At 51.0% G+C, this 27,688-nt stretch overlaps 12 protein-coding genes across 12 annotated transcripts; 7 read left to right on the plus strand and 5 right to left on the minus strand.

The window, feature by feature from the left end:
• Positions 1–532: 532 nt before the first annotated feature.
• N7446_001816 (cleavage polyadenylation factor subunit CLP1) lies at positions 533–2,292 on the plus strand (the record flags this gene model as incomplete). Its single annotated transcript, XM_058510565.1, has 2 exons — positions 533–670; positions 742–2,292. 2 exons carry the CDS (start codon positions 533–535, stop codon positions 2,290–2,292), a joined length of 1,689 nt encoding a protein of 562 aa, XP_058376101.1.
• Positions 2,293–3,136: 844 nt separating this feature from the next.
• N7446_001817 (uncharacterized protein) lies at positions 3,137–5,455 on the minus strand (the record flags this gene model as incomplete). The annotated part of the gene is made up of 1 exon (XM_058510566.1): positions 3,137–5,455. The coding sequence occupies one exon, from the start codon at positions 5,453–5,455 to the stop codon at positions 3,137–3,139; it is 2,319 nt and encodes a 772-aa protein (XP_058376102.1).
• A 1,073-nt stretch (positions 5,456–6,528) lies between these two features.
• On the plus strand, positions 6,529–7,998 carry N7446_001818 (quinone oxidoreductase family protein). Its single transcript, XM_058510567.1, has 3 exons — positions 6,529–7,566; positions 7,620–7,794; positions 7,855–7,998. The coding sequence occupies exons 1-3, from the start codon at positions 6,707–6,709 to the stop codon at positions 7,900–7,902; spliced, it is 1,083 nt and encodes a 360-aa protein (XP_058376103.1). The 5' UTR covers positions 6,529–6,706; the 3' UTR covers positions 7,903–7,998.
• A 271-nt stretch (positions 7,999–8,269) lies between these two features.
• On the minus strand, positions 8,270–8,500 carry N7446_001819 (uncharacterized protein; the record flags this gene model as incomplete). The annotated part of the gene is made up of 1 exon (XM_058510568.1): positions 8,270–8,500. One exon carries the CDS (start codon positions 8,498–8,500, stop codon positions 8,270–8,272), a length of 231 nt encoding a protein of 76 aa, XP_058376104.1.
• A 12-nt stretch (positions 8,501–8,512) lies between these two features.
• N7446_001820 (uncharacterized protein) lies at positions 8,513–11,117 on the minus strand (the record flags this gene model as incomplete). Its single annotated transcript, XM_058510569.1, has 5 exons — positions 8,513–9,845; positions 9,901–10,152; positions 10,202–10,219; positions 10,274–10,359; positions 10,410–11,117. The coding sequence occupies 5 exons, from the start codon at positions 11,115–11,117 to the stop codon at positions 8,513–8,515; spliced, it is 2,397 nt and encodes a 798-aa protein (XP_058376105.1).
• A 410-nt stretch (positions 11,118–11,527) lies between these two features.
• On the plus strand, positions 11,528–13,098 carry N7446_001821 (inositol polyphosphate multikinase; the record flags this gene model as incomplete). Its single annotated transcript, XM_058510570.1, has 2 exons — positions 11,528–11,716; positions 11,883–13,098. Exons 1-2 carry the CDS (start codon positions 11,634–11,636, stop codon positions 13,096–13,098), a joined length of 1,299 nt encoding a protein of 432 aa, XP_058376106.1. The 5' UTR covers positions 11,528–11,633.
• A 237-nt stretch (positions 13,099–13,335) lies between these two features.
• Positions 13,336–14,127, plus strand: N7446_001822 (mitochondrial 37S ribosomal protein uS19m; the record flags this gene model as incomplete). The annotated part of the gene is made up of 4 exons (XM_058510571.1): positions 13,336–13,378; positions 13,454–13,469; positions 13,588–13,770; positions 13,873–14,127. 4 exons carry the CDS (start codon positions 13,336–13,338, stop codon positions 13,913–13,915), a joined length of 285 nt encoding a protein of 94 aa, XP_058376107.1. The 3' UTR covers positions 13,916–14,127.
• A 416-nt stretch (positions 14,128–14,543) lies between these two features.
• Positions 14,544–15,499, minus strand: N7446_001823 (putative TFIID and and SAGA complex TAF10 subunit; the record flags this gene model as incomplete). Its single annotated transcript, XM_058510572.1, has 2 exons — positions 14,544–14,984; positions 15,233–15,499. 2 exons carry the CDS (start codon positions 15,497–15,499, stop codon positions 14,544–14,546), a joined length of 708 nt encoding a protein of 235 aa, XP_058376108.1.
• A 431-nt stretch (positions 15,500–15,930) lies between these two features.
• Positions 15,931–18,662, minus strand: N7446_001824 (uncharacterized protein; the record flags this gene model as incomplete). Its single annotated transcript, XM_058510573.1, has 4 exons — positions 15,931–17,205; positions 17,255–17,908; positions 17,972–18,442; positions 18,576–18,662. The coding sequence occupies 4 exons, from the start codon at positions 18,660–18,662 to the stop codon at positions 15,931–15,933; spliced, it is 2,487 nt and encodes an 828-aa protein (XP_058376109.1).
• A 1,015-nt stretch (positions 18,663–19,677) lies between these two features.
• Positions 19,678–21,396, plus strand: N7446_001825 (uncharacterized protein; the record flags this gene model as incomplete). Its single annotated transcript, XM_058510574.1, has 1 exon — positions 19,678–21,396. One exon carries the CDS (start codon positions 19,678–19,680, stop codon positions 21,394–21,396), a length of 1,719 nt encoding a protein of 572 aa, XP_058376110.1.
• Positions 21,397–21,644: 248 nt separating this feature from the next.
• On the plus strand, positions 21,645–24,205 carry N7446_001826 (uncharacterized protein; the record flags this gene model as incomplete). Its single annotated transcript, XM_058510575.1, has 2 exons — positions 21,645–21,729; positions 21,894–24,205. 2 exons carry the CDS (start codon positions 21,645–21,647, stop codon positions 24,203–24,205), a joined length of 2,397 nt encoding a protein of 798 aa, XP_058376111.1.
• Positions 24,206–24,425: 220 nt separating this feature from the next.
• Positions 24,426–27,611, plus strand: N7446_001827 (putative serine/threonine protein kinase (Nrc-2)). Its single transcript, XM_058510576.1, has 4 exons — positions 24,426–25,722; positions 25,787–25,960; positions 26,013–26,138; positions 26,189–27,611. Exons 1-4 carry the CDS (start codon positions 24,888–24,890, stop codon positions 26,923–26,925), a joined length of 1,872 nt encoding a protein of 623 aa, XP_058376112.1. The 5' UTR covers positions 24,426–24,887; the 3' UTR covers positions 26,926–27,611.
• Positions 27,612–27,688: the final 77 nt, after the last annotated feature.

Genomic DNA, 27,688 nt, shown 5'->3' on the forward strand with positions numbered 1-27,688 from the left:
ACTGTGACAACAAGATTAAGACTTCATCGACACAGGCAGAGGTTCAATCAAGGCTGAGCTTCATATACAAACACATGGCATGGATATGGACATGGACAACTTCTTCTCCAAACGGTTGGACAAGCCGACACGGTTGATGAAAAAGGATTCGCGTCGATCGAGGGTAGTGTAAGCCCGATGACACAGTGCAACGAGGCATGCGCAAGCACAGAGGCCAAGTTGCGGGATCCAAAAATGAGAATAATCAAAGTGTTCCCAATAGGAAACTTTCAGAGATTAAACTGAAAAGAACAGATACTACACTTGATCTAAGCCAATAGGCAAAGAGAGCTAAAGAAGAAAGAAAAAGAGAGGGAAAGTTGGGAGGAGGAGAGAGTATATATACGCCAGGCTCAGTGCAAACAGGACAAACATCGTAGTCAGTGCAAAGAATGCAAACAACCACATCTCCCAAGCTCCTGATTCTCTTTTACTCTTTGCTCTCCAATCTTTCGATTGCTGTGTTTATTGCTTGGTCTCTCTCCTGGCTGCAATGTCTCTTCCAGGCCTCGAGCTGACACAGCCGTCGGAGGAAAGGCAGCAGGTTACTGCGCCTCCGTCGCAGATCACCTTGAATCCCAATTGCGAATGGCGCTTTGAGGTCGCTTTCGGACATATCATTAAGGTCAAGGTACGTGATGTCTTTTCCATTCGATAGCAGAAAGTGTAATTCCCCTCTGGGTCCAGCTAACCAAGCTCCAGCTCCTCCACGGAACCGCCGAGCTCTTTGGCACAGAGCTCGCCGAGTCGCAAACATATACCTTCTCCGGAACAAAGGCCGCAATCTTCACATGGCACGGCTGCACCTTAGAAGTCAGCGCAGCCGAAACAGCGTCAACAACCTCAGATGGCGTAACACCAACAATGGGCCATGGCGCAGGCGGCTGCCAGAGCGAATACACAGCAGAGGAAACACCCATGATGGAATATGCCAACGTCCACTTTGCGCTGGAGACAATGCGCGAGGAAGCACAGTCAATCGGCAAAGATGGACCCCGCGTGCTCCTCCTGGGCCCAGAGAACGCCGGAAAAACCAGTGTGGCGAAGATCTTGACAGCGTATGCGACCAAGGTCGGTCGTCAGCCGCTGGTGGTCAATCTCGATCCGACAGAGGGCATGCTCGGCGTCCCTGGTACCCTCACCGCGACTGCGTTCCGCACAATCCTGGACGTCGAAGATGGCTGGGGAAGTAGTCCCATGTCCGGTCCCAGTCCAGTGCCTGTGAAGCTTCCCCTCGTGTACAGCTACCCACTGCAGAACCCGCTAGACGGTGAGGGCGCCGTCTACCGACCGATCGTGTCGCGCCTTGCACTATCTGTCACTGGCCGGATGGCCGAAGATGAAGATGCGCGCGAAACTGGAATTATCGTCGACACGCCTGGAATCCTGGGATCGGATAAGCCTGGCAGCATGGAGCTGATCAACCATATCGTGACGGAATTTGCAATCGACACTATCCTCGTTCTGGGTTCGGAAAGGCTGTACAGCACTGTCGCCAAGCAATACGATAACAAGCCCAGTTCCAGCGCGACGGCCGCTGCATTCGACGAACACATCTCCGTTGTCAAATTGACCAAATCTGGTGGCTGTGCTGACCGCGACGCTGCCTTCCGTAAGGCCACGCGCGAGTCCCAGATTCGTACTTATTTCTTCGGCAATAATATCCCTTCTTCTACGTCTGCATCGACTGCGCTCTCTCTTTCCGCTTCTTCCTCTTCTGCTGTTACTCTCTCCCCGCATGCACAGCAACTCGATTTCGCCTCTCTCCCTGTTTACAGCTACACCGTTACCTCAATCGATGATGAGGATGAAGACGACTACGACCCCTCCCAGCTCGCAATGGGTGACTCTTTTCTCCCCGGTGGTGGCGCCGAGGACCTCCAAGAGACAAAGCAAGACCCTGACCGCGCTGCCCCATTACCGGGTGTCGTGGGCTCATTCTCTGAACCCTCTGGTGGGACGAATGTTTCCACCGCCGCCCAAAACAGCGGCAGCAATGTCCCACTGAAGAAAGTCCTACCACCAGCCCCCTCCGCGCTCGCGAATACCCTCCTCGCCATCACCCATGCTCCCACCACCGCATCCCCCGCCGAAGTCCGCGACGCTAGCATCATGGGCTTCTTATATGTTGCCGATGTCGACGCTGACAAGGGCAAAATCCGTGTACTTGCGCCTGTTGGCGGGAGAATGCCCCCGCGAGCTATCATCTGGGCGAAGCGTTGGCCTGGGGAGTTAGTTGGGTTGGTCGGTTAGGGGGGCTTTCTTTCTCTTTTCTTTCTCTTTCCCTTATCCGAGTCTTACGCGGCTCAGCCATTGCATTTTTTGTGCGGATCTGGAGTTGCGGCGATTTATTTCATTTAACGAGAGTCACGCTGTGCGCCTCATGATTCCATATGCTTGCATCTATCTATCAATACATCTATGATTCTTTATGGAATTACTACCTCTTTGCTTGTAATTTACATCTGAACAACTTGAACGTCGTAGATACACCAGAGTAGAAATGGTCTGTTTCTCCACGTAATACAACAGCCTGGGCACATATCGCCGTGAACCCTCTGTCGTGGGGCCGGTTATGCTGACAGGGAATCGGAGTAGGGCTTGGGTTTGGGGTGTCGGGAGATGCCGAAGCCCTAACCTGGACAATATACATGTACTAGTAGGCTGAATCTGAGATGGCCGGACAGCTCTATACTCTGCCTATTGGGGCTTATTATGTGGTGGAGCAACGCAAAAAATTAGGGCTTTATATATCCTAGGCCTGGAAGTTACGATTACAATGAATATGATCAAGTAGATGAACCAATCCGATTCCAAGCTATAACCAAGATAAGAAGACACCAGCCAATCCGACAAACAATGACGTTTCGCAGACAAAAGTACGATCAGGATACAAGAATGTTTCAACGTTGTTACAAACCGAAAACCCCCATTGTACAGCCAAACGCTCCAAGTATACATCCCATGCAATGCAGCCCTATCCGATACATTCCCGAAATAATCCGGCCCCTCCAAAACAAAAGAAAAGTAAAAGAGAAAGAAAGAAATAGAAAGAAAGAAGCAAAGTAAGGTAAGCCCCAAACCGTCACAATCAACATCACTCCCACCTCTTCCACTCATCAACAGCCTTCCTCAACTCAATCTCACAATCATACCCCTTAGACTGTGCCTTCAAAAGCTCCTCTCTCCGATCACGGAACCGCCTCTCAGCCTCAACCCGCCTAAGAACAGTAGACTTAAGCATCTCGAAATCATTGGTAGCAACCGCCTCCCGGAACTTCGCCCGCATGCGCATGGAATAAAGCTGACAACTTGCCTCCTGCTTGACACCAATCCCATCACCAGGCAAGGCCCGCCTAGTAGGCGGAATGGAGCGCGCAATCGGCCGCTGGTGTCTCGCAAACGGCCATACAACTTCATCGAAACAGTCTTCGCAGATACACAGCTCCGGCAATGCGGGGAGGTAATGCCACTTCGTGACGATTTGTCTGTCGAGACGGCAGTCACGGAGGGCGGTCTTGCGCCGGGCGTAGGAGAGGAACTCGTGCAGGTCTGGACGGGGACGGGAGGGATTTGCTTCTGCGCGCTCGACGGCATCGTCGAGGAGGTCGATGAATTTCATGAAACGTGGGCTTGTGGTTTGGAAGTCGCAGATTCGTTCACGGACTTCGGTGTCTGGTTCGAAGGTTTCGCGGTGCGCTGGCATTAAGATGCGGATGTTTCGTGCGCAGCTGGTGCAGACGTGGAAGCCTGGGAGGTAGTCTTTGATTCGGGGGTCGTAGATTCGGTGCCAGTGTTGCTCGGTGGCTGTGCGGCCTGGGCAGGGTCTCGTTCCCGGTGGTGGGCGCGTCATTTGATAGAGGAGTTCTAGACTGTCGTGGCCTCGTTTGATCATTTGGTGCCAGGCGAGTCGGGTCCATGGGCTTGAGAATGAGCAGCGGGTTGGGCGGGACGGCGTCTTGGCTTGGCTTGGGATGAAGAAGCTGCTGTAGCGGGAGTGTGCGATTTGGCTCATGCATGATGGGCAGATATCGAGGTGGTCGAGGCCTTTGAGGGTGTACCAGTCTTCATGGCCTGTTGCCGGGACGGATCGTGGGCATGATGTGATACACAGGCCGTTGGGGTTGCTTCTTTGTCCAAATTGAGTGAGAGCCTTCTCAGAGTTGGCCTGTACTGTCACAGCTTGGGTTGATGCTGGCTTTGTTGTCTCAAGTTCAGCGCGTAGCAGCCGTGGGGGATGGCGAGATTCAGAAGACGATCGGGTACTCTGCGTGGTCACTGATGTTGCGCGGGGGCGCGAGGGCAGAGGCGTACTAGGCTGGGCTCCCAGGGTCTCCGGACGCTGAGGCGACCGGGAAGGCGAGTGCGATGCTGAGACAGTGGCTCGAGGGACCAACGAGGCATTCGCGGGTCTGAAAACCACAGCCGGTGTGCTTACTTCGGGGTCTGGTAGTGCAACCCGGTCCCGCTGTTCTTCTCGTTGACGGAGCTTCTCCTCGATGCGCTCAGCTAGAGTAGGCCCGCTGATGACCTTTTCGGCTGGCACGATAGGAGTTGGGGATACAGGCGCCTGAGAGTTTGGCGAGACTCTGCTGCGCATGGTGGCAGAATCAGATAGATACCCGGAATTTGGCTCACGTCGAATGCGCTCTGGCATAGGCCTTGAGTGAGGTCCAGCCCGAGCACTGTTCGACCGAGCCAACGACGACCTGCCAGGTTGAACGTAGGCAATGTCGTGCACGGGGACTGAGGCACGAGAGCGGTCCGGCACACTCGGTGCGGGCGCTGCATAAGAAACAAGTTGCGCTGGCACATCGCGCCTGCTGTAGCTGCCTTCACGTGCATGAGAACGCGGGCGAGACTCTCGCTGGGAGTTGATTTCACGAACAGGCTGTTGCTGAGCCTGAGGGTGAAATGCAAACTGCACAGGCACCTCGGGCCTGCTGGGGGCGCTTTCCCGTGTACGAGAATGCGGGAGCGATTCTCGCTGGGTCTTTGGCTCATGAGTGGGCCGTTGATTAACCTGAGGGCGGGGTGGTGGTCCTCGTGCTTGGCTCACGGTGGATGGCGGCGTACGCTTTTGCTGCTCATCCGACTCAAACCTAACAGTGTTCCGAATGACAGGCTCTTGCGCGGGCGGCGTTTTTGGCCCTGTACTCTCATCGGAAGAGACATTCGCAAGGCTAGGCACACTGGGAACGCTGCCAGGGGACGTTAATGGAGGAGGTATATCAGCATAGTCTATGATCGGATACTGGTCGACGGCGCCTCTTTGCTTGACACCCTCGACCCCTGGCTTCTCTCCAATCTCAGAGAGACCACCCTTTTCTCGAAGGAGAGCCGAAATCTCTTCCTCGACGCAGGGCGCCGGGGGCCATTGGGAGCGTCCATGTCGAGGAACTCGAGAGGGACGCATTTCGAGGAGCTATTTTGATCACGAGCAAAATATTTGGAATATATTTGTTTCGGGACGTTATCCTGGTGCAATGAGGTTTCGTAGAGAAGCGTGACGAGTAGTTTGGTTCATAGTATTGAGAAACTGAACTTGAGAAGTGAAAGAGCAGGGTGAAGAACAATGAGGCCGAGGCATGAAAGAGAAAAAAATTCGCAAGAAGACAAAGGAGCAACTTTTAAATTGTGTGCGCGACCCGGGCATACAAGGGTATATAAACATTGGCTGATTGTATCGGGCACCATCCTGGGCGGCGCGAACTCTGATAGGCCAGTCGAGTGATTGGGCGAGAGTAAAAAGACCAGGAATAGCTTCAGGCTGAAGCGTAATCACGAGCAAGATTCAAACATCGACTGAACAAAACGGCTGACTGGCCAGGTCCAACACAAAGAGGTGGCTATGACCCGTCGATCATTGGGCACGAAGTGGACCTGCCGGCTACTGCCGTTGCGTTTCACTTTATTTAGACTCGTTGGGCAACAAATAGAAATCTCTAAACCCACATTTTCTCAGGGGATAAAGAGATCTATTGTCGATCAAAGGCTCGCGCCTCAAGTGTATGGCGGGGAACTCGTCTTCCATGAAGTCGGCGCCAGCTGAGGCGAAGGATGTTCCAACCATCAACCATGCGCGTGATGCAGATGCAGAACCTGGTGCTGGGCGTGGCAGGGCAACATACTAGAGGCATGGAACGTGGCAGACTGACCCCTCATAGGGCTTGAATGGTTTGCATGTCACTTTGACATGGAGTATATGAGGCCGAAACGCCAGTGCGGCCGTAGATCTAGTAGGTAAATGTCAAGCCACTAGACATTCCGTGCATGGCCCCTCATTGAGGGGTTGAAACTGTTGGATGTCCGTCATCCTTGAGGTTGACGTATTCTGACTCCTATTGTTTTGTTAGGCGCCTGTCTGTTGTCTGTTGTCTGCACATCGGTGTTGTTCCGACGGCCCAGGATCCGACGGATATGTCGTCATCACGTGCGTCATCAGCCAAAGCTATTGAGATGAATGTTGAGCCCAGGAATTGGGGCAGCAGGGCGACAGCAAATAGCCGACGGCATTGTAAGTGTAATTGCGTGAGATCAACGTAGCATTAGCAGAATGGAAACAGAAGAAAGAAGAAGAAAGGCGCAACAATTCCGCCGGTAATGCGGGGATAAGATGACAAATGGAGATTGATCAGCTTCATCCTTAACTTCTACAACTCCTGGCATGTTTCGCTCTCTTCTACGCAGCAGTCCCCGGCTCACACTTTTACGCAATCACATTGCTCCCCTCAATCAATTCACTCCAATCCGCGCCATGTCTGTCCCAACAACAATGAAGGCCGTAGTGGTCGAGCAGACCGGCGGCCCTGAAGTACTGCAATTCAGAACCGCACACCCAGTGCCAACCCCCCAGGCAGGCCAGCTACTTGTGCGCAACAACATCTCCGGTGTGAACTACATCGACACCTACTTCCGGACGGGTCTGTACCCCTCGCCCAAGCCTGAGGTCCTGGGCCGGGAGGGCGCTGGTGTCGTCGCCGCTGTGGGAGCCGAGACCTCCGGGTTCCAGGTTGGTGATCGTGTTGCTTGGCTGGCTAGTCAAGGCTATGCTGAGTATACTGCTGTTCCTGCTGCCAAGACGGTGAAGATCCCTGAAGGGATCAGTGATGAGGATGTTATGGCCTCATTCTTGAGTGGCTTGACTGTGCTCGCTTTTGCTAAGGAGACGTACCCTGTCCAGAAGGGTGATTGGGTTCTGCTTCATGCTGCTGCTGGCGGTGCTGGTTTCTTGATGACGCAGATTTTGAAGACTATGGGTGCCAAGGTCATCGGCACTGCTGGTGGTGCGGAGAAGTGTGCTCTTGTGAAGAGCCTCGGTGCTGATGTGGTCATTGACTACCGTAGTGAGGAGGGTAAGAACTGGGTGAAGTTGGTCAAGGAGGCAACTGGTGGTCGTGGCGTCGACGTCGTTTACGACTCTGTTGGCAAGGATACCTGGGAGGGTAGCTTGGAGGCTGTCAAGCGCAAGGGTACTATCGTTTGGTTTGGTAATGCCAGCGGACCTGTGCCACCGCTCCCTCTTCCGTATGATCTCTTCACAGTATACTCGTAGCGGATGATGCTAATAATTCTGGCAGTAAACTCTCCCCCAAGTGTGTTAAAATTGCCCGCCCAACTCTCTTCGGATACATTGAGACCCGTGAAGAGTTTGAGTACTACACCAACGAGCTATTCAGTCTGTTGAAGTCCGGCCAGCTGAAGACCAAGATCCATAAAATCTATCCTCTGGAAGAGATTGCCCAGGTGCACAAGGTACGTAATCTGACTTTTCCCTGTTCAAGTGCAGCCACCGCTAACCTGCCTGGTTCATAGGATCTCGAGGGACGCAAGACCATGGGCAAGCCTCTTTTGAAGCCCTGAATTATTATGTAAAAGAAATATCATTAGCCGTTACGTTGGAGATATAACGGTAGAATACATATACCTATTACTCAAAATGTGCTTGATGACGGCATAATAATCTCGTGAAATCATGTTTATTATCGCGAGAATTCTTCAAGAGTGTACTAGATCTGTCTATATACTTTGAAAAGGCAAGGTATATCAGCCAGTTTTGGCATTCAAAACTAGCTGATGATATAAAGAGAGAAATTAAATTAGAAGTCAAACTGTTTTCTATCTAGAACTCTAAGATGCTAGACCATAACTTCCACCTGCTCTTGTCCTCAACCCAGCTCTGTTTCCGGCTTTTCGTGTTTCCATGTTGCAACAACTTAGGTCTACCTGTCTAATCCGATCCATCTTCACCCTCCTTGCCCTTCTCTGAAATGACATTCTTTTCGACGACGATGGTTCCCTCATTCGGGGCTTCGGCCAGGACGGTTAGATCCCTGTAAGTTGTTGTTCCACTTCTCAACATCCAGTATGTGCAAGTTCTCCCCATCAGGCGGACCTTTGCGAACTTCAGCCACTTGGTGTATGAAGCTGCATCCTTCTCACTGAGGACTGTATCCTTCATCTCAGCTTCCTTTCACTGGATAAGCTCCTCATGCACACCGAGGTTTTCCTTCAACTCGACGAGAATATTCTCTTTCTTGCCAGGGCGTTCTTCGGCGGGTGTCATGCTGGGTTTCCAGTCCTTCACAAGACCGTACCACTCCTCATCGGCCCACCATTGCTCGGGCGTCCACCATTCCTTGGACTTCTTCCTGTCAGTAGGTTCCCCCTGAATGACTCCACTTCCCTCAACCTCATTCTTCTCAATCACCTGGTCTTCGTCTTTCTTTTGGCCCTCATATCTTGGAACTATGATACCCATATCAGCCTCCGCCGGGACACCAGGCTGGGGAACAACGTCGTATTCAAAGCCCAAGTCGTCATCAGCGGGAATATGCTTCCGAATACCAAATGCTGCGTCGTAACCTGCACCCAGCGTCAAGTCCTTCAACAAGACCCGAGCTTGTTCATAATCGGAAAGCTCGGGCCCAGCAAGGGCCTCCATTTCTTTCCTATGCTCAGCCCTCTGGACAATCCACTTATCACTGACCTCCTTGGTTTTCGATTTCTTGTAATCGATCATAAGATCGTTCACAAGGAAAACGTAGAAACTAGGCAGGCATACCATGATCTCGTCGAAGAAGTGTATGCCACAGTTAAGCTCGAATATTTTGGTAAGAGCTTTCATTCCTGGGAAGCAGTGTGCAAGCAAATCGCCTTCCAAGAAGAATTCAAACTCGTAGCTAGGAGCTTTACCAGCCTTCCACTTCTCATCCTCTAGGTTGGAAAGATTGAAACCCCCCTTGGCTGGATCACGGAACTCCTTTGCCCGGACCACGCCGACGGGTTTGACGTCAGGGGCATATTCATTGTAAAAGCCCACAGTGAGGGCAGTTGGCTGCTCAATGGAAACTATCTCAAAGCCATCAATGTCCTCAATCCGCTTTATCTCGAATTTCTCCTTCTCGGCAAGATCCTTGAACTTGATGGCGCGTTCATCTGGACCGACTCCGGCAATGGCGTACATGAGGACCTTTCGGGCGATCTGCTGGGTCATTCTGTCCTGTCCGGCGAATTTGACATTTTCCGATATCTCGGAATTGTCTATGATGTCGAGGTAGTTCCCACCGAACAGCATGGAACAGGCCTTGTTGAAGCTTCCTGGGCCTTCGTGTACGACTTGGCGTACTTTCCATACTTCCTTGGCGGCCATATCACAGGTCTGTCTGGCCTTGTCGATGTCTTCTTGATATTCGGGGCACACGTCATGGTAGAGCAAGAAGGTGAGGAAGCTCTTGATTGTTCCGGTCACGACCTTGATTTCATCCTCGTCGTCGGGGCTGAAGTAATCAATGTAGTAACCACCCCTGTGGCAGAGTTAGTATTTAGTATGCCCGTCTCTTTATGCATTGCGTCACTTACAGATAGCCCTTGAGAACTTTATCAAAAGCGATGTTCTCTCCAGTAGCCCACTCCGGTGACACCATGGTGAAGTTGCGCGCTTCCATGGCTTCTTCTTTGCTCATATCTTTCAGCTCTTGAAGGGAGACACCTTGGCCATACTTTTGATTTGTATTAACACCACCGTACTGCAGATACTTGAGGAAAAGGTGACGCCGGCGTGACTCAAGGCGGCGTTTGAATAGGAAACGTTTGATAGCTTCATCGTATCGCCTAGATGCTATGTTAGTGATTAGTTGGACCAAGATATTTGAAGACTTACATGTGAAATGGAAGAGCTCTATCTTGCTAGTTAGTGATATTCCATAAGTCAAGAACTAATGTATATACTTACGGGTCATAGACCTTCTTTATTTCCTGGAACTCATCTGGTGTGAGCGGCGCATCAGCAAAAAAGGGTTCGAAGCCCGTGGGCGCGTCCTATCGACTTGTTAGCTAGATATTATAAAAGGAAGCAATATCAAACATACCAGGCCTCTCTTGGCCTTTGATCGTCTCTTGTTCTTCTTCTTCTTAACCACACCTACGTCCAGTTCCATGTTGGCGAGAGTCCTTTCTTCGTCTGGGTTGGGCTTGGCTCCGTATGGAAGTTTTTCAGTGTCTGAAAGGTCATCGGTCTTTTCGGTTGCTTTTTCTTTGTCTAACTCTTTAGTGCTGCATTGAGGATCAGGCTTGCCATCTTGTTCGGCGTTGGTAGGTCGATCTCCAGTGATCCAAACAGACGCAGGCTTCTCTGGACCCTTTGTAAGTCCCTCAATCGCTTTGAAATCAACCTTTTGGATAATTTTCTTGTTCTGGTCAGTTAGGTCAGGCAGATCATCAGCATCCATGATGCCAGTGTCGTCTGGCGTTGAGAGAGATTTCGTGACAACGGCCCGTTGATCAACGGCGCGATGTTCAATATCAATAGGATTGGTAATCTCTTCGTGCAAGTGAGGGGCCTTCGTCTGAGTATGATCAGTAAAAGCTTTCTCTGTAAGTCCACCTGCACTTTTCTGGTGCTGGGGGATGCCTGGTTCATTGGCACTGACCTCGTCGCCGATAGTCTTCATAGTAGCAGTGGGGTTGGGTGACTGAGAAATGATCTCCTGCTCGCGAAAGCTGATAGACTTGGCAGGTCTGAAAGGCAAGTTGCCCGATATGGTTGATTTCAGGGGATCCATGTTGGATTCATCCATGATTGGCAGTGAAGTTGGTTGTAAGAAAGGTGGAATGGATGAAGAAAGATGGGGAAGGGATCGACTGTAAGAAGCAGGGGAGATCTGGGGTAAGTAGTATAGGGAAATATTGAAAGCAAGAGGCTATTCTCTTGTTAGATATTGTTTAGATGCAGCAATCAATAATGATCAAACGCCCTCAATGAATGTATATGAAATGCTGCGGGCTTCAATGTAAGACCTACTTTGAAAAATAGCCTAATTTATGCCCTTACTTATGAAGCAAATCCAGGAAATATATGAATTTATACACAAATCTGAGTGAAAGTGAAGTCGACCCCATACCACCCTACTCCGTATAGATCAGATCGGGCAGATAAGGCGGAGATGACATCCCGCGTGTCAGCTCTCACCTTCAACCTCTCACTCTCCCTTTTTCTTCTTGTTAGATCTTATGCTTTCTGTTTCGCAAAGATTCTTGTCGAAATACCTGGAATGCAGTGAAAACCCTAAAGACGTCGCATTAGCGTTCCTGACATGCCGTCCAAACCCGATACTCGAAAGACACCACAACTAGGTAGCGATGATCTGGTACCTTTTGACCATGTCGCTGCAGGACAGTAAGTTATATCCGGATGTATCCCGACCTATATCTGCCCTGATCTGCCTGGCCACGCGACTTTCCCCAAGTTTAGCGTATCTGGTCGCGCGGGGTTTGGTCTCCGCAGCAAAGTGGCGTCTTTCGCACATTTCCACTCATACTGACGACCTTCTTTTGTCTTCTAGTGACGGTGTTCGCTGCACAGTTTCTGGCGCCCTAATTGCGAAGCCATGCACAAAACAAGAAGTCGAGTTCTACGAGTCGAGCGCCCTCCACCCAGCGTTCCAAGAGTTCATGCCCCTCTACATTGGCTCGCTCTCGTCCGCTGAACAGCAGCAGCCACTGGCAATTGCTGCTGCTAGAGAATCCGGCGCCCTTTTTCTTCCCCAATCTGGCGATGCAGCCGTCGAATCTGCAAATCCGAGCGAGCCGCAGTCGCACACAGCCGCCGCGCAACAAATCCCTTCAGGCCCCGGTAAGGAGGACGCAGCATGGATTCCCTCTGGTGGCAAGAAGCTAGATACTGGATTATCGATCGTGCTAGAGAATGTTGCTTGTGGATTCCGTCGGCCAAACGTGCTCGACGTGAAGCTCGGCGCGCGACTATGGGCTGACGACGCGCCACCCGCGAAGCGGAACAAGCTTGACGTGGTGTCTAAAGAGACTACGAGTTCTAGTCTGGGCTTCCGTATTGCGGGAATGAAAATTTGGACTGGGGTGAATGGCGAGACCGATGAGGGCGAACGAACAAATCCATACGCTACCAAATGCGAGGGTGCGGAGGGCGAAAAAGGCGAAGTTATTGAAAAAGACGGTTATCGACGATATGACAAATGGTATGGTCGCTCTTTCAACGAGGATACTGTCAAGCAAGGCTTCGAGACCTTCCTCGCTGGTGCAAAAGCGGGCAAAGTGGACCGGTCACAAATGGTCGCTCGGCGCCTGGCGGAAGAATTGAAAAATGTCCAGCAGGTCATTGAATCTGAAGAGAGTCGAATGTACTCTTCTAGTGTGTTGGTGATCTACGAAGGAGATCCAGAGGCGATGGAGCTCGCAATTGAAGAAGAACAGAAAATTCCAGGACGACGTTCTCTGGAGGAGGATGATGAGGACGAGGATGACGAGGAGTTTGAGGTCCCCGAAGAAGCCATGCAGCTTGTCGATGTCCACCTTGGCGATGGATTGCCTCAGCAGGCCATCAACATCAGCATTGATCCACAGACTATGCCTATGCCTATGCCAACCCTGGACGACGAGGATGAAGATGAAACTCCCAAGGTTCATGACCTCCGTCTGATTGACTTTGCACATGCCAACTGGACACCTGGCCAGGGCCCAGATGATAATATTCTCAAGGGAATTCGCAGTCTGATTACCATCTTTGAGGGAATGGCAGAGTGATGCGCATAGCATGATTCAACGGTTGCGGGCAACCTTGAACTCAACAGTTGTTCAATCTCTTAGTCTGATTACTTCCCATTAGCTGAACCATATTCCCATTTGATTAGCCAATTCACTGTATTTCCATCTCTCAACTGTTCAAATCGCTAACATAGAAATGCTGACATAATCTCATCGCCGAGACTTCTCGATCTTCAACTTCGCGGAAATCAAAGCTACGGAAAACCTCTAGCCAAAATGTTCCCCACACGCGCCCTGCTAGGCCGATCGGTCTGGAAAGGTGAGTCTTCCTAGATCTGCAAGATCGATACTCCTCAATACGATCAAAGAAACAGCCCGCTAACAATGCCACTAGGCCCGAACATCGTCCCGTACGTGACCTCCAATTCACATCCAACGCAAACGGACCTTTACCCAGCATTGGATCATACCAAGGGGAATAAAAAATCCAATCCCAGAACCAAAAGCTAACCCAATAATCCTCGACAGTATCGCTCTCCCGCGCACTCTCCCTCCTCCCCCGAACACCCCCCCAATCCGCACCACGAAACGCGCAGCAACCATCCTCCCGAACTTCGTCGGTCTGCGGTTCGCCGTGCACAATGGCAAGACATACGTTGAGATCCAGGTGACAGAGGAGATGGTCGGTCGCAAACTTGGGGAATATGTTGCGTATGTATACACCATTCTCGTTTAATGCCCGCCTCGGAGATTGTCTCAACATGGTTGGATGGAATATGAACAGTGTTGACTGACTTCTTTCTTTGTGTTTAGTACCCGCAAGCGTTTCACATACAAGCAGTCAAAGAACAAATAGGCGGTTCGTTCGTTCGGTACTTGGTGCAGATTCCATGCCCTCTTTTTTGCATATGTGATGGGTGGACTGTGCTAGCAGAGCTATGTTGCATTCTTTTCTTTTTGTTTCGCCATACCATGTACAGTATATATCGTTGGTTTACGTGTGGAATTAGCTACACTTGGGACGGAGTTCACCAGTGGTTTTTTATATGGTCACAGTTTGTAGATATGTAGGGACCACGAGTCTGCTGCTCCAGCTACAGATTCTGTATTGGGAATCCCTTGTAGAAGGCGTCCGAGGTAAACAAGGTATTTGTGGACCCCGAAGTATTGGCAGATATGATATACTGATAACATAACATGATGGGATTTCACTAAGTTCGAATTTACATGGGATGGATAACCACCCAGCATAAATTGTATGGACAAAGCCAGCCCAAAGGGTAAAAACAAGAAACTCCATTCTTCAATGTGAACCGAGCCACCATCCGGACCAACAAATGCAGTCATGATCCCAGGGTCTCTCAAGACCAGTCCATACGCCGATGCACCATACCCGAAAAAAAGGAAACAGGAACGAAATGAAACAAGCATATAAGCCAGCTAAGAAGCACAAACAAACCCCATAAATAGCCCATATAATGAGACTACCGATAGAACTCGCCACGCTTCACACTAACCCCATACTCGGAAACCGCCATGCCCAAATCCTCCATCGTGAGAACCGTCCGACCCTGCCCAGACCCACCAGAACCACCGCCCCCAAAGCCAGGCCTCTGAATACCCAGGTGGGTATTAGCCTTGTTACCCTTCCCGCCGTCGCCGCCAGGAGCGGGCGCTCCGCCTGCACCGGCCGGGGCGTTCAGGCCCGATGCGGCGGCAAGACTGCCAATGGGGTTATTGGCGGAGGAGCTGTTGGAGGCGCGAATGCGCGCGAATTGGTAGGAGTCGGCGGCGATGTCTGAGACGAACTTTTGTGCTGCTAGGGCGAGGAGGCGGGCTAGGTGTGGTGGGGTTTGGCCCGGGCCTGTGCCTGGTGGTGGGAGGCCGGCTAGGGTGAGGTAGTGGGCTGTGACAGCGTCGGGGATCTGAGGAAGGGGGGTTTGGGGTTAGCGTAGTTCTCTAGTTGATTGTCACTTGTGTTTTACATCTCGTATCTCAAAGGTCATGTGTCAGATCTCATAGCTCGTAGCTCATATCTCGTCTGATGGCTCAGATGCCAGACGGCTCAGACGAGAGAAGCTAGACATGATATTGAGATAGTTCGACCGGAGAGGGTTGTCGTATGATCACACTTGGGAAGAAATAGAGAGGGGTGTTCATGGGATAAACTCACGATTGGAGCATAGTCATCCATTTTGCCTAGGAACTCGCGCAAGCTCGTTTCCTTCTTCGAGGGCTGCGGCGCTGGTGCCATAGGGTCGATACCGGGCGCAGTTGTATCGTCTGGATTAGCGCCAGGCTGGTTTTCGGTATTCATGTCGACTTCTTGTTCGATTGATACGTCGAGATCAGGGTCGGGTTTAATATTATCTTCAGTGAGGGGAGCTGGGGTGAGGTGCTCTGATCCGGAGGGAGGTTGCGGTGTCTGAGAGTCGGCCATTCTGGGCAATTTGGTGTACCCCTGCTGTATATAATTTGTTTGTGAGACTGCAGGTGAACTATCAATGGGCCCAATCAATGGTGCCGATGGTTGCAATAGGGAGATTATTCGCAAGTCACACGGGTAGCGCACAGACCACTTCACCTACTTGGTAGTATAAGTTCTCTACTAACGTTACATCACTCTGTATACTTTTATCTTCTGACAAATTTTATTCCTTTTGAATGTCGCTATGTATTCGTACAAAAGCAATCGCCACTCCAGCGCAATGTGCAATCCTATAGTAAAACAGATGGTTCCCGAAGAAACAAATCCCAGTCCCATTCCTTGACTCCGAAAGCAAAGTGCAAATCCAGTACTCAGACAACTTTGGATGAAAAGCTAATAAACAAGAAACAAATTCCACGAGGGCAAAGAGAAAATAAGAATGACTACTGTCCAAGCTGCATGTGTGGATCAATGTGGTCCGAGGTCGGTTGGTGCTGACCGTACTGGTTTCCGTGGACTTCTTGGCTGAGAGTCTGCATCAGGTTTTGCTCCGCCGTTTGATCAAACACAGACTGGCTGTTGGCATCTGGTGGAAGGCTGGGAGAGGCGGACATTTCATGGCCGGACACAGGGGTCCCATGAGCCCCGGCGAGCGCCATCATGCCCTTGATGCCCTCAACATGCGCCTTGTCTTCCTCGCCCTGCTTCTTCTGCCGCTCACGAGCTTCACGCTTGGCTGCCTGGGCGGGGGCGCGGGTCTTCAGTTCACCGGTGACAAACTTCAGGTAGTAAGGAACCTCGATTCCACTCTTCAGGAAGAAAAGCTTCAGGTTACGAGCCTTGTCCTTGAGCTGAACCTGATTACGGTCCTTCAAGGCCTCGCTGATGGTTCCACCAGGTCCAAACATCGCAAGTATCTGGCTCCAGTGAGGACCCTTGACGCGGTCCAAGCCGGCCATCAGTGCATTCTCTTCTTCGGTAGTCCAGGGTCTGCGTTGGCTAGGAAGGCCAGATTTGCGGCTGGTCGGGGAGGATTTCGCGGATGCGGCCATACGAGCACGTTCATAGAGGACTTGGGTAGGTTGTGACTGAGAGTAGTGAGGGATCCCAGACAGATAGCCATGGTTGGAAGACATGCCGTTTGCTCTGGCCTGCATGGCCTGCGCCGCGTTTGGGTTGTACTGCTGGAAGTTTGCCTGCAGCGGGCTTTGTTGGAAGGTCAGCGGTGAGGCTTGTTGCGCTTGATACCCGCCAGGTGGCGTAGGGCTGTGGTGATATTGTTGGTGCGTAGGCTGTACCGGTTGCTGAGCAGCGGTGTAACCTTGAAGGTATTGATGCTCGGGCTGACTCTGCGGTGGTGGCTGTTGCTGCTGGGGTTGAGGGTGATGAGGCATGGGTGACGGGCTGGCCTGAGATTGGGGCTGTTGGGGTTGGTGCTGCTGTTGCTGTTGCTGTTGTTGTTGAGGTTGTTGTGGTTGCTGCGGTTGTGACTGCGACTGCGACTGCGATTGCTGCTGGGACCGTCGGAGGCCATGGCCCTGGAGGGCAATCTGCGCGGCTCGGGCAGCACGTGCGACAAGATCACCATGCATGTTTCGGTCGACTGGGACTTCAACTTGTTGGTTGAGTGCAAATTGACCCTGGTGGGTGGTATTAGGTGACTCATGCGCGTCGCCATTCGAGCTTGAGGGTTGTCGTCCCTTAATGGTCTTCTTTCCCTATATCGTATTAGCTAAATGTTCGAACAAGCCGAAAGGTATCACATACTTGTTGAGTGTTGATGGCATCAAAGTTCTTCGAGATGTAGGAACTGAGGTCCCGAAGGAAGTCTTCCCAGTGGTACTTGTCTGGCAAGGAGCTCAGCGCTTCCTCGTTGTTGATGTCACTGAGAAGGATGTCACGGCGAGAGGTAAGACGGTTCACAAAATCCGTCTCGGAAGGCGCGAGCTGCCGGGTACCAGGACGTCTTGCTAGTAGTCGCTGCTCCATGTCATCGGGGAAAATTGAATAGAGAAGCTCAGTACGGGTATGGGCTTTGTTGTTCATGGCGGCAATGAAGGCTTGTGTCTTGAGCTCAAGGTACAACGCACCTTGAACCTTCAGCAAGCGACCACCTTCCGGAACAAAGACGTCCAGGAAGTGCTCGTTCAATTCGGCGAACCCGATTTCCTGGGAGCCGAAAATACTCGAGACAAAGGAGGCCAGGTTCGCCTTGCGAATGACATCGATCTGGGAAGGGTCTGTAATTTCAAGATCCGAGGGCTGAAGGAAAGAGTGTTTGACCGTATAAACTCTCTTTGTGTGATCAAACAGGGAGCGCATTGTAGCATACGCCTGGCCGTTCTCAGAATCTGGCTCGGAGACCATGGCAGTGAGGTCCTGGTAGGTGTTTTTGGAGAGGAAGGACAGGATTTGCGTAGACTACAGAAGGGAGGCGTAAGCATGAGCGCAATAGTGATTAACATGAGGTTGGTTTCTACTAACCAGGTTGTCCAGGATAGGAAGAGATTGGATCTTCAAGTGGGAGTTGGCTTTGAGAAAAGCAAAGCCTCTGGCGCCAGGAAACTCGTTGGACGGCGGGAGCTCCTGCGGACCCATGGCCACAGTCTGCTCCTGACGCTCAGTATGATCCATAATCTCGGAAATGATTGTAGCGACGTCGGGGTTGATTTCACCGTTGCCGTCCTGGGTCGTCGCAGCGCCGTTGGAGGTGTTGGAGGTGTCATGGGGACCGGGGTCAGTGACAGTATGGTCGGTCTGTTCAACGGTATCAATAACACCCTCCCCAAGCGCCGATGCCAATTCCTCTTCAATCTTGTGACCAGGGCCATGCTGATCGGCCATCAAGATGGAGTCGTCAGGTAGTGAAAGCTCGCCGTCGGGGCCAGCGTCCGTGCGGCGCTTTTTGGCAGCCGGAGGTGAGCCATGCTCCTCATCTTCAAGAATATGAGGGGGCTTTTGGTCTGCAAAATGATTTCAAGCCAAGATTAGTATGCAATGCATTGAGGTTCATCGGCGCAAGTGGTAGCTATGGGCGGGTGGTCGAGGCTCACGAGGCACGGGACAATCGGAACAAGAGAAATCATACCAAGGTCGCCTTCCTCAGAAGGGAAGGGGGAAAGTCTGGTGTATCCTGGCCATCAAAGGACGGCCGGGCGCCTCGAGTTTCAACCATCGGGAAAGACAGCTTGAAGTCGGGGTAGCAACTTCCGAGAGCAGAAATGAGGGCTTAGGGGTAGGGCGCGTTTGTAGGGCTTTGGGAGGTGAGAGGACGAAGGGATTTTATGCCGGGCGGTGAACGCGGGGAGAAGAAAGGATTCGGGGAAGAGTGTGGCGGTGACGAGTGGCAGTAATGATGTATCTTTCTGCGGGGTCTCCATACAAAAGGTACTTGACCCTTGAGGCCTACGGAGAATGAGTATTCAGTTCATTGCGTTTATTACGTATAAAAGGGGGATATTACTTAGACAGGTTCTTTTCTAACCCTTTTTTGACCTTTTTTGGGAAGTGCATATCAGATATATAGTAATTGCTATGCACTAACGTTATGGCTCTAATGAAGTGCTTCCATATATATATATCATACCATGATTCCTTGCAACCTACGCTTCTGGCGCTTACTATGGAATCAGTCCAATGGATGAGAGTACCCATTACCCTGTAGAGATATCCAGTTTCCCATACCCAGAAGTGTTCTTCGTCTCTATCTCTAGTCTCACTTGCGGACAACTAGTGCGCGTCATCGATCCTTAGCCCTAAAACGCATGCAACCTTGAGCTTCAACACTCTTAACTCTACCTGGGCTGTCAAAGCTCTCCACTCTACAGTTTGAAACCAAGGTTCTCTTACATTACTTTTATATTGGTTGGTTAGCCTGGAATTCATTTCCATTCAAAAATGTCATCCAAACCCAACCTTGGCACCTCAGAAGCAATGTCCACCCGAAGAAGCCGAAACTCTACACGGCTTTAAGCCTGAGCCTTGCGAATGTATTTCCGAAAACGGGTGTATCCATCGTTCAGTCGTCTGGTTCCCGCATATTCTTGTAGCTCTAAACGTTCACCCCTGGGTCTAGCCCGTGGATCTAGAAGATCCGTTTTCTTTATTACATAGTGCCCCCCCCTCCTCTCGGTCGCTCTGTAGGTCATGTTTCAAGTCAGTTAAAACTTGTGCAGTCAAGATCTATCGCCATGCTTAGCAAGGGCCTTTCTATCGCCCTCCTGGTCTTGCAGGGACTGGCAATGGTAGCAGCCCAAAGCTATGGTACCGAGAAAGTATGGGGAGTCTACGCATTCACCGTCTTTGGAGACAGTACGCCGGGTGCCCTCACCGGTTCTCGCACCCTCACCGAGTACGGAGCCAGCGAAATGGCGGCAGCAGCAGCAGCCTTCCGGTATCGTTATGTATCGACGGCTGGGAATGGTGCCTCCAACACTGGCATTCAGAACATCTCGCCAAACATTCTGGACTCGAACGATGTGCATGTGCTTTCGACGACGGATCAGTACATCGTTGCTTCCGCTCAGGCGTTCATGCAGGGTCTCTATCCCCCTGTCGATATGAACACAACCAGCGCTCAATTGGCAAATGGGTCGTACGCACAGGCACCGATCAAGGGATATCAGTATCCTGTAATTATAGCACTCGGCGGCTCGGATCCTGCGTCTTTCTATGTTGAGGGACAAGCAAATTGTGAAATGCATGGAGCCGCCGAGGCTGAATATCGTGACAGCGAGGAAGTGGATTTGATCACACGGGACACAGAGGCTTTTTATGTGAAACTCTGGAACTCAGCCCTGTCTGGCGTTTTTGAGGATGAACGCTCATCGACATATACAAACGCGGTGCCCATCGCAGATTATTTGGATTACGAGCTTGTGCACAATGAGTCATTGACTAAAGTGCTCAACCACGCCGACATCATCCGTGCACGCTCGCTGGCTGATAAGTTCCTATACGACACAAACAGTCAACAGGACTCTTCCCGTGGGTCTATTATCAGAGCTGTCAGTCCGATTGCGGGCAAGACGTTGGCAACGAGTATCATGGAAGCCTTCGATATGAACATTCAAGAAAATGGGTCTCAGCAGAAGATGACAATGCTGTTTGGCGGAGACGAGCCTGCTATGGCTCTGTCATCTCTGTTAGGGCTTGCAAACCAGCACCAGACCAATTTCTTCTCTCGCCTTGTACGGGGTGGTTCGTTTGTCTTCGAGTTATATAGCTATGAAGAGGATGAGGAGTACCCCACGTACCCAGGAAGTGACAATCTCTATGTCCGATTCCTGCTGCACAATGGAACCGATGATACTACGGAGTTCCAGCCATATCCTCTGTTTGGCCACAGCCCCAGTCACTCCTATATTCGATATAGTGAGTTCCGCGCTGAGCTGGAAACTTTTGCGCTATCCTCCATTCAGGAATGGTGCCTAGTGTGCAACTCTGCATCTATATTCTGCACAGGAGTGATGGGTACAGATAATTCTGAACCAGAGAAGAAAAGGAGTATGGCGCCTGCCGTGGCTGGCGTCATTGGTGCAGTTGTGACACTGGTTGTTGTTGGGCTTTTTACTGTCATTGGCTTTCTTTTGTGTGGTGTTCGCAGGCGCCGAGAGAGCAAGCGAAGTTTGGGCGGGTTCAAAGGGACAGACAAGATGGCCAGTGATACGGACGTTGCTTTCCGTAGCCCTATCTGGGGTGGTGCCAAGACCGAAAATCAAATCCAGGATGCCTCTGCTGGAGTTGTTGTCCAGGGACATGAACGGCTTGGGAGCTGGGAAATGGGTCAACAAGGAAAAGAGGTTGATCACATTGGATCAGATACTGCTGCAAGATCGCGGTTTGAGGACGCTGAAGAGGACTGGGGTTTGCACAGTCTTCAGCCGGTTAAAATCAGGGAAAGCGTATAGAGGTTTTCATTTAGGGCAAAAATGCCAATTCGTCGTCTCTCGCGTTCGAACCTCGTACCTCTTTGACACCTGCCTCGAAAGAATGTAAAGATGCATCTTTGTAAAACGAAAGTTGAGGCTTACAACGTCCATGTTCGCGCCTTCTTCATCCCGCACTTACAAGATATTCCATGTGTTCTATTTTCTTTCGTTTCCATGATCCTAGCAGGTACACGACCCAGGTACACGACCCAGGTACACGACCCAAAATGAAATATTCTGTACCAATTTTGTTGGCGCTGAGGAGCCAACACACCGAGGTTAACTGCAAGTGGACCAGCCAAGCAATCCATTGTGAGTCTCCTGTATCCTGGTCTGATCCTCAGAGACCTGCTGGCTCGGGGTCTAGCAGGCTTGCCTATCTCCCAAGAAGGAATGCTCTGTTCCACAGGATCTGAGAGAAGACCATTGGTGACCCCGACACGGCCATTGAAGGACCACGCTGACAACAGATATAGGCAGATCAAAACCTCTCAATCGAAGCAAAAAGCCAGTTCTCTCTGAGAATCCCCAGAACCGTTCAAACAAAGGACCAGCAAAGCCACGACCAGGCAAAAAAGTGATATCGAAAGCCAAGTCCCAATCTCGTGCTGCCCAGGACATCAAGACATCAGGGCCTACTTTGTCCACCACTGATACAGGATTTGCACAGTTTCTACAGAAGCACACTTCACCTAAGCATCAGCGAGTTACAGCTGGAGGGAAAATCGTGCCAATGGAACTGCCGAATCCCCGTCTGGAGGGCATTTCACCTGTGCTTATGGTCGTGATGGATGATGACCCTTCGGTTGTTGGGCGTGTCTTCCTCGGTGATAAAGCGGTGGCCGGTCGACAGGCAGATGGGTCTGGAGATGACCGAAGGAACTCCTTCTCTTCGGATGAGGATACTCTCCGTATATATGGCGAGACATCTAGGTCGATTTCGCGTTTGTACCCCGCTGACCCTCTCTATCTGGATCTACGTGTTCCTCCTCGGCGTACTCACAGTCCTATCACAGACGACGTGCCGCTTCAGCAGGTTCCACGGACCCCACTGTTTGTGCCAGATCCAAATCAGCCCTCTTTCATTCAGTTGGGTTTCAGCCTTGGCTCACGGTCCCGATTTGAGTGGTATGCCGATGACCGTGCTGAGAGATGGCTCTCGTGGGCTTATGAAATCCAGGAAGAGGAGTTTGTGATGCAAGCATTTGTGCTCAGAATGAGGAGCCTAGACAATTGGCCGGGGGTTGATTTCTATCGTCGGTATATCCGGTGTGCATGGATCTGTGGCCCTGTGGATACCGAAGAGGCCGAAGTACGACTGCGACACAAACTGAGCGTGCATGAAAAATGGCTGGCCGACGTTAACGAGGCTATAGCTTTAGACCCTTGGTCCAGGCCCGACGGGAGATCGCTGCACCACCGTATTTACAACACCAACGAGCGTGCGAGGATTTTGGCCGCTCTCGAAGAGCTTGAAGGAATCAGGGACATCCAGGCCGATATGAATCTTGGTGAGCATTCAATCTCCGGAACCAACACCAGCACTTTTCGGGAAAGCACCATGGAACCAGCCGTTCAGGATGGCAGCCATGCACCAGCCGATAGCCCGGATGATGGGGTCTCCAACGATGGACCAAATGATATCTCATTCGTGAGCCATGCAAGAGTTACTGGACCAATCACCATCATAGATCCTCACACTTGCCGTCCCATTGACCTGCAGGGACTACAGCAGAAAGCGAAAAAGAGAGACGCCAGCGGACATGGCCATGCCAATGGAGGTGGCGCGCATCTTGGCCAAAGAAAGGGCTTGGCTGAGGTGAACTCAGAGATGGTCAGCTATGATAGTATTGGTGAGACGACCGGTACGCCGATTCCGGTTGGGAGTATGGACCGGTCTCTTGATATCGGCCAATCCTCCGGTCAGGCTGTCAAAGAATTGACTGAGAGTGATAACGGCACGTTCCTGGCTGAAAATAATCAGCTCACATCGTGGATCCCGCAAGAGATATTGACAGACTCTCGTCCGGTGAGAAAAAGGGTATCCAGTAAGACTGTGCCCAGGAATTTCGGCCGCCATCGCTACGGCCCGGGATTGCAGACTATCACGGAGATCGAACAGGAGTTCTTTTCTCCAGATGAAAACGAGGTTGTTGCTGTTATCGTCGGGAGTCGTACTGTTTCAAGCCCTGTGATGAGAAGGCAAACGTCTCCGGCCAAACCGTGGCATTTGCGCGATACTAACTATGAGAGCAGTAGCGGCCAAAAGGCGGACCCTGATACCAGTGACATTGCATCTCAAAAGGGCCAAGAGGCCGAAGTCAAAGAGTGCATTGAAAGGATCGCGCGAGGCAAAGTGGATGGTGAGAGCAAAACTACAGGAGACGACAATGGTGGCCTTCAGGACGATGAGCTCGTTATGGGATCTTCCGCGGAAGCTTCCGTACAAAAACCATCGGCGCAACGTCAACGCAACAGATCTCGGTCTATCGGCAGTCAAACCATCATTCTTACAGACACTCTCAGCGCAAGCAGTCTCAATGAGAATGAGACCTTGCAATTCGACTTGGAAGACTTGTCGGACTCGTCATGCACGTCGGAAATACCTCTGCTCTCGAACCCTTACCCTTCCCCTCACATCAGGGCCCGCCTAACTATTAAGCCAAGTTACCCCACCGTGCTTTCGTCGCTGTTGATCCAATTGCACGCTCCACATACTGCACCCGCCATTGTCTTAACCAGCAAGATCGAAGTCTACGCCTCCTTTGCGATGAGCTATCGGGGTTGAGCATTCTGGATACTACTTCTATTTAACAAAAAGGCCCAAAAAAAACAAAACAAAAAAAGGACAGACAACGATCTTAGCGATATTATTAACAATGGACATTCGTTATCACGTGACATGACACAGACCCTGAAATGGCGTTAGAAAGTCGCCACCAAACATTCGGGCCATTTTTTTGATTAAAGAGTGGGATCTCGCTGTAGTTTCCTGTATACTGAAGTTCCCACTAGCTGTTTTTCATCCTCTCCTTCTCTCTCGTTTTATAATAATCGACCATCAATGCAGACTCAGTCAAGTCGCGACATTCCACGTTTCTACTGCCTGGAATGACTAAGCGTGCCTCCGCGTCCTTCTCCACTCCAATTCCTCCTTGACTCGTTTCTTCCTGGCCTCTCAATTCTTGTCCCTTTTTTTAGTTGTCTGGCTGTGATATGCAGTCTCTTCTATGATTGCTGTTTTCGTGGTCCTTGTCTTCTCATATCTGGGTGGCCTCCATCGCAACGACCTGGCCTCTTACTAACAATTGCCCCCACCGTTATATCCCCAGCCGGCACTTGGCACTTGGGAACATCATACCCCCCGTTCTTTCAGTCGCCTCGCGCCTTTCTTTTGCGCAGCGTTTCGTTCGCGTCATCTTGTCTACTTCCTAGACTACTGCGATCTCGATTACATTCTCGGAGCCAACATGACGCAGCTTTTCGCCTCCAGTCCGTCGTCGGCGGTGACAAACAACAACGAGAAGCGTGGGATTTCCGGCCTCTCTCTTCCCTCCCGAAAACACTCCAACGAATCCAGTCACCTTCCGACGAGAATCAAGAACTTTTTCCGCATCAACAGTTCAAGCAGCCACTCCTCGCCTGGTACCCGCCCTGGAAGCAACGAGCCCGAACGAGACCGGGACAGCCATGGCAGTTCCGCCAAGAACGAGAAGTCTGCCTTCAGGCAATCCCGATTTATGCCCACCATCGGCCGCAATCGTTCGACCACCGTTGCCAGTGAGGGTAACCCCCTCGACGATAGCATGTCGCCTACCGCGACCGCCAACCCGTACTTTGCGCACCAAGGCCAACCCGCATTACGGCATCGCAATGATGGGTCTGTGCCATCTTCTCCTCCTGACACCCCTGAGTTGCAGGTCACTGGGGTCTCCGCGGTCGAGCAGGCAACTACCGCAAACAAGGAGGAACTAGCACGCAAGTTGCGCCGTGTGGCTTCTGCTCCGAATGCCCAGGGGCTATTCACAAGTGGTCAGAATGGGGAGCGCCCTCAAACGGCCGAGATGGGCAAGGAGCCTCTGACGGAACAGGCCGGTTCAGATAAGGATGATGTTTTGGCTGTGCCGACAATTGGTGCTGATAACGCTTCTTTCCGTCGGACGTACAGCTCCAATTCTATCAAAGTTCGAAATGTGGAAGTTGGCCCTGCTAGCTTTGATAAGATCAAATTGATCGGAAAAGGCGATGTTGGCAAGGTTTATCTGGTGCGCGAGAAGAAGTCGAGTCGTCTCTATGCCATGAAGGGTAAGCTCGGTTTATTTTTGGAATGTTTCAGTTCTTTCAGTTCTTCATACTAACTTGCGAATAGTGTTGAGCAAGAAGGAAATGATCAAGCGCAACAAGATCAAGCGTGCCTTGGCCGAACAGGAAATTCTGGCTACCAGCAATCATCCTTTCATTGTCACACTTTACCACTCGTTTCAATCTGAAGACTATTTGTATCTCTGCATGGAGTACTGTAGTGGTGGCGAGTTCTTCAGGAGTACGTTTCTTTTGATCATGGATCTTGGAATTTTTGCTGACCCAATTCTCAGCTCTTCAAACTCGCCCTGGCAAGAGTATCTCTGAGGATGCTGCTCGATTCTACGCTGCAGAGGTTACTGCTGCGCTAGAGTATCTTCATCTAATGGGTTTCATCTACCGTGACTTGAAGCCAGAGAGTATGTATCTCGTCGTCTCGCCAATTGGTGCACCGCTGACCATTTTCCAGATATTCTGCTCCACCAATCTGGTCATATTATGCTTTCAGATTTCGATCTGTCAAAGCAGTCAGGCCCTGGAGGAGCCCCGACGATGATTCCCGCACGCAGTGGTGGCGGAAACTCCACCACGGCTTTGCCTACCATTGATACCAAGTCATGTATCGCTGACTTCCGCACAAACTCATTCGTTGGAACGGAAGAATACATTGCTCCCGAGGTTATCAAGGGATGTGGTCACACCAGTGCTGTGGATTGGTGGACATTGGGTATCTTGATTTACGAGATGCTTTATGGCACTACCCCATTCAAGGGCAAGAACCGAAATGCCACGTTTGCCAGCATCCTCCGGGATGAGGTGAACTTCCCCGAACACTCGGGTGTGCAACAGACATCACACCTGTGCAAGTCATTGATCCGCAAACTGCTAATCAAGGATGAAACCAAACGCCTGGGTGCCCGCGCTGGAGCATCTGATGTCAAGACCCACCCCTTCTTCCGACAGACACAGTGGGCTCTCATTCGTCACATGAAGCCACCTATGATTCCCCACCAGGGTCGTGCCGGCACGGACACTGTGAATTTCCGCAACGTCAAGGAGAGTGCCAGCGTAGATATTGGCGGCACAGACGCCACCAAGATGAAGGGCGTTCCGATGGATTCGGGCTTGGCAACTCCGAACGGCGAGCTCAACGATCCCTTCGAAGAGTTCAACAGTGTCACTTTGCACCACGAGGGTGACATGTAAACTCATGCGGTTTTCGTTTCCCTTTCGATGTCTAACTTGTTTCTTTTATTCGATACACGAGGGGGACAGCTGTATATGCATCGGCTCGCTGACGACCTATGATGCATTAACGACTGTATTTAGATGTTTTCTTTTCTTTTTTTCCATTGCAATCCTCGTTGGGTGTATGGAGTGTTTCGGGTCTTTTTTTTTTTGGCGGATCTATCCAAGCTTTTTCTCGTTTCTTTTCATCCCATTACTATGCCTGTTGATCCTGTTTCCTTGCATTTTTCATTTCCCTTGTCGAAAGCCTTGGATCACTCTCGGTTTTCTCCGTCAATCCGGGTACCACATGGCAAAAGTTTCTTGGCATTTACATTGCCATCCATTGCTCGTGCCATGGGCCTTGAGGTCCTTTGGTTTCTGCGTGTTTCTTTGGAGATTGTGACATACATTTGCTCTACTTTTTTTTCTTCTTTTTTTTGCAGCGGACGGCGTTATGGATTACTCTTTTGTCGTTTTCGGGTTACGCTTTCAGCGTGGCACTTGTAGGGATCAGCTGATTATTGTGATTTTTTCAAATTTCAACCGTTTCAAGTTACATGGATACTACGGACTGATTCTTCTACGATACTTTGACGTTCTATGTTTCTCTCATCTTGTCATTTGTCTTGAAAGTCTTCAATGCCAAGGAAATCTGAGCGTGGGCACGCATCAAGTATTCCCTCTGCGAATTCCTACACCTAAATTTGATTGTAGATTTCCAACCCTTACGTCTATTTTT

The sequence above is a fragment of the Penicillium canescens genome, assembly GCF_028828765.1.
Source record: "Penicillium canescens strain IBT 15451 chromosome Unknown utg000002l_segment0_segment0, whole genome shotgun sequence".
Classification (NCBI taxonomy): Eukaryota; Fungi; Ascomycota; class Eurotiomycetes; order Eurotiales; family Aspergillaceae; genus Penicillium; species Penicillium canescens.

Coding starts and splice junctions, on each gene's coding strand:
- N7446_001827 (XM_058510576.1), top strand. CDS start 24,888: ATGACGCAGCTTTTCGCCTCCAGTCCGTCGTCGGCGGTGACAAACAAC. Junction 25,723..25,786: donor TCGTCTCTATGCCATGAAGG/GTAAGCTCGGTT, acceptor ACTTGCGAATAG/TGTTGAGCAAGAAGGAAATG. Junction 25,961..26,012: donor TGGTGGCGAGTTCTTCAGGA/GTACGTTTCTTT, acceptor CCCAATTCTCAG/CTCTTCAAACTCGCCCTGGC.
- N7446_001818 (XM_058510567.1), top strand. CDS start 6,707: ATGTTTCGCTCTCTTCTACGCAGCAGTCCCCGGCTCACACTTTTACGC. Junction 7,567..7,619: donor GTGCCACCGCTCCCTCTTCC/GTATGATCTCTT, acceptor TAATTCTGGCAG/TAAACTCTCCCCCAAGTGTG. Junction 7,795..7,854: donor AGATTGCCCAGGTGCACAAG/GTACGTAATCTG, acceptor CCTGGTTCATAG/GATCTCGAGGGACGCAAGAC.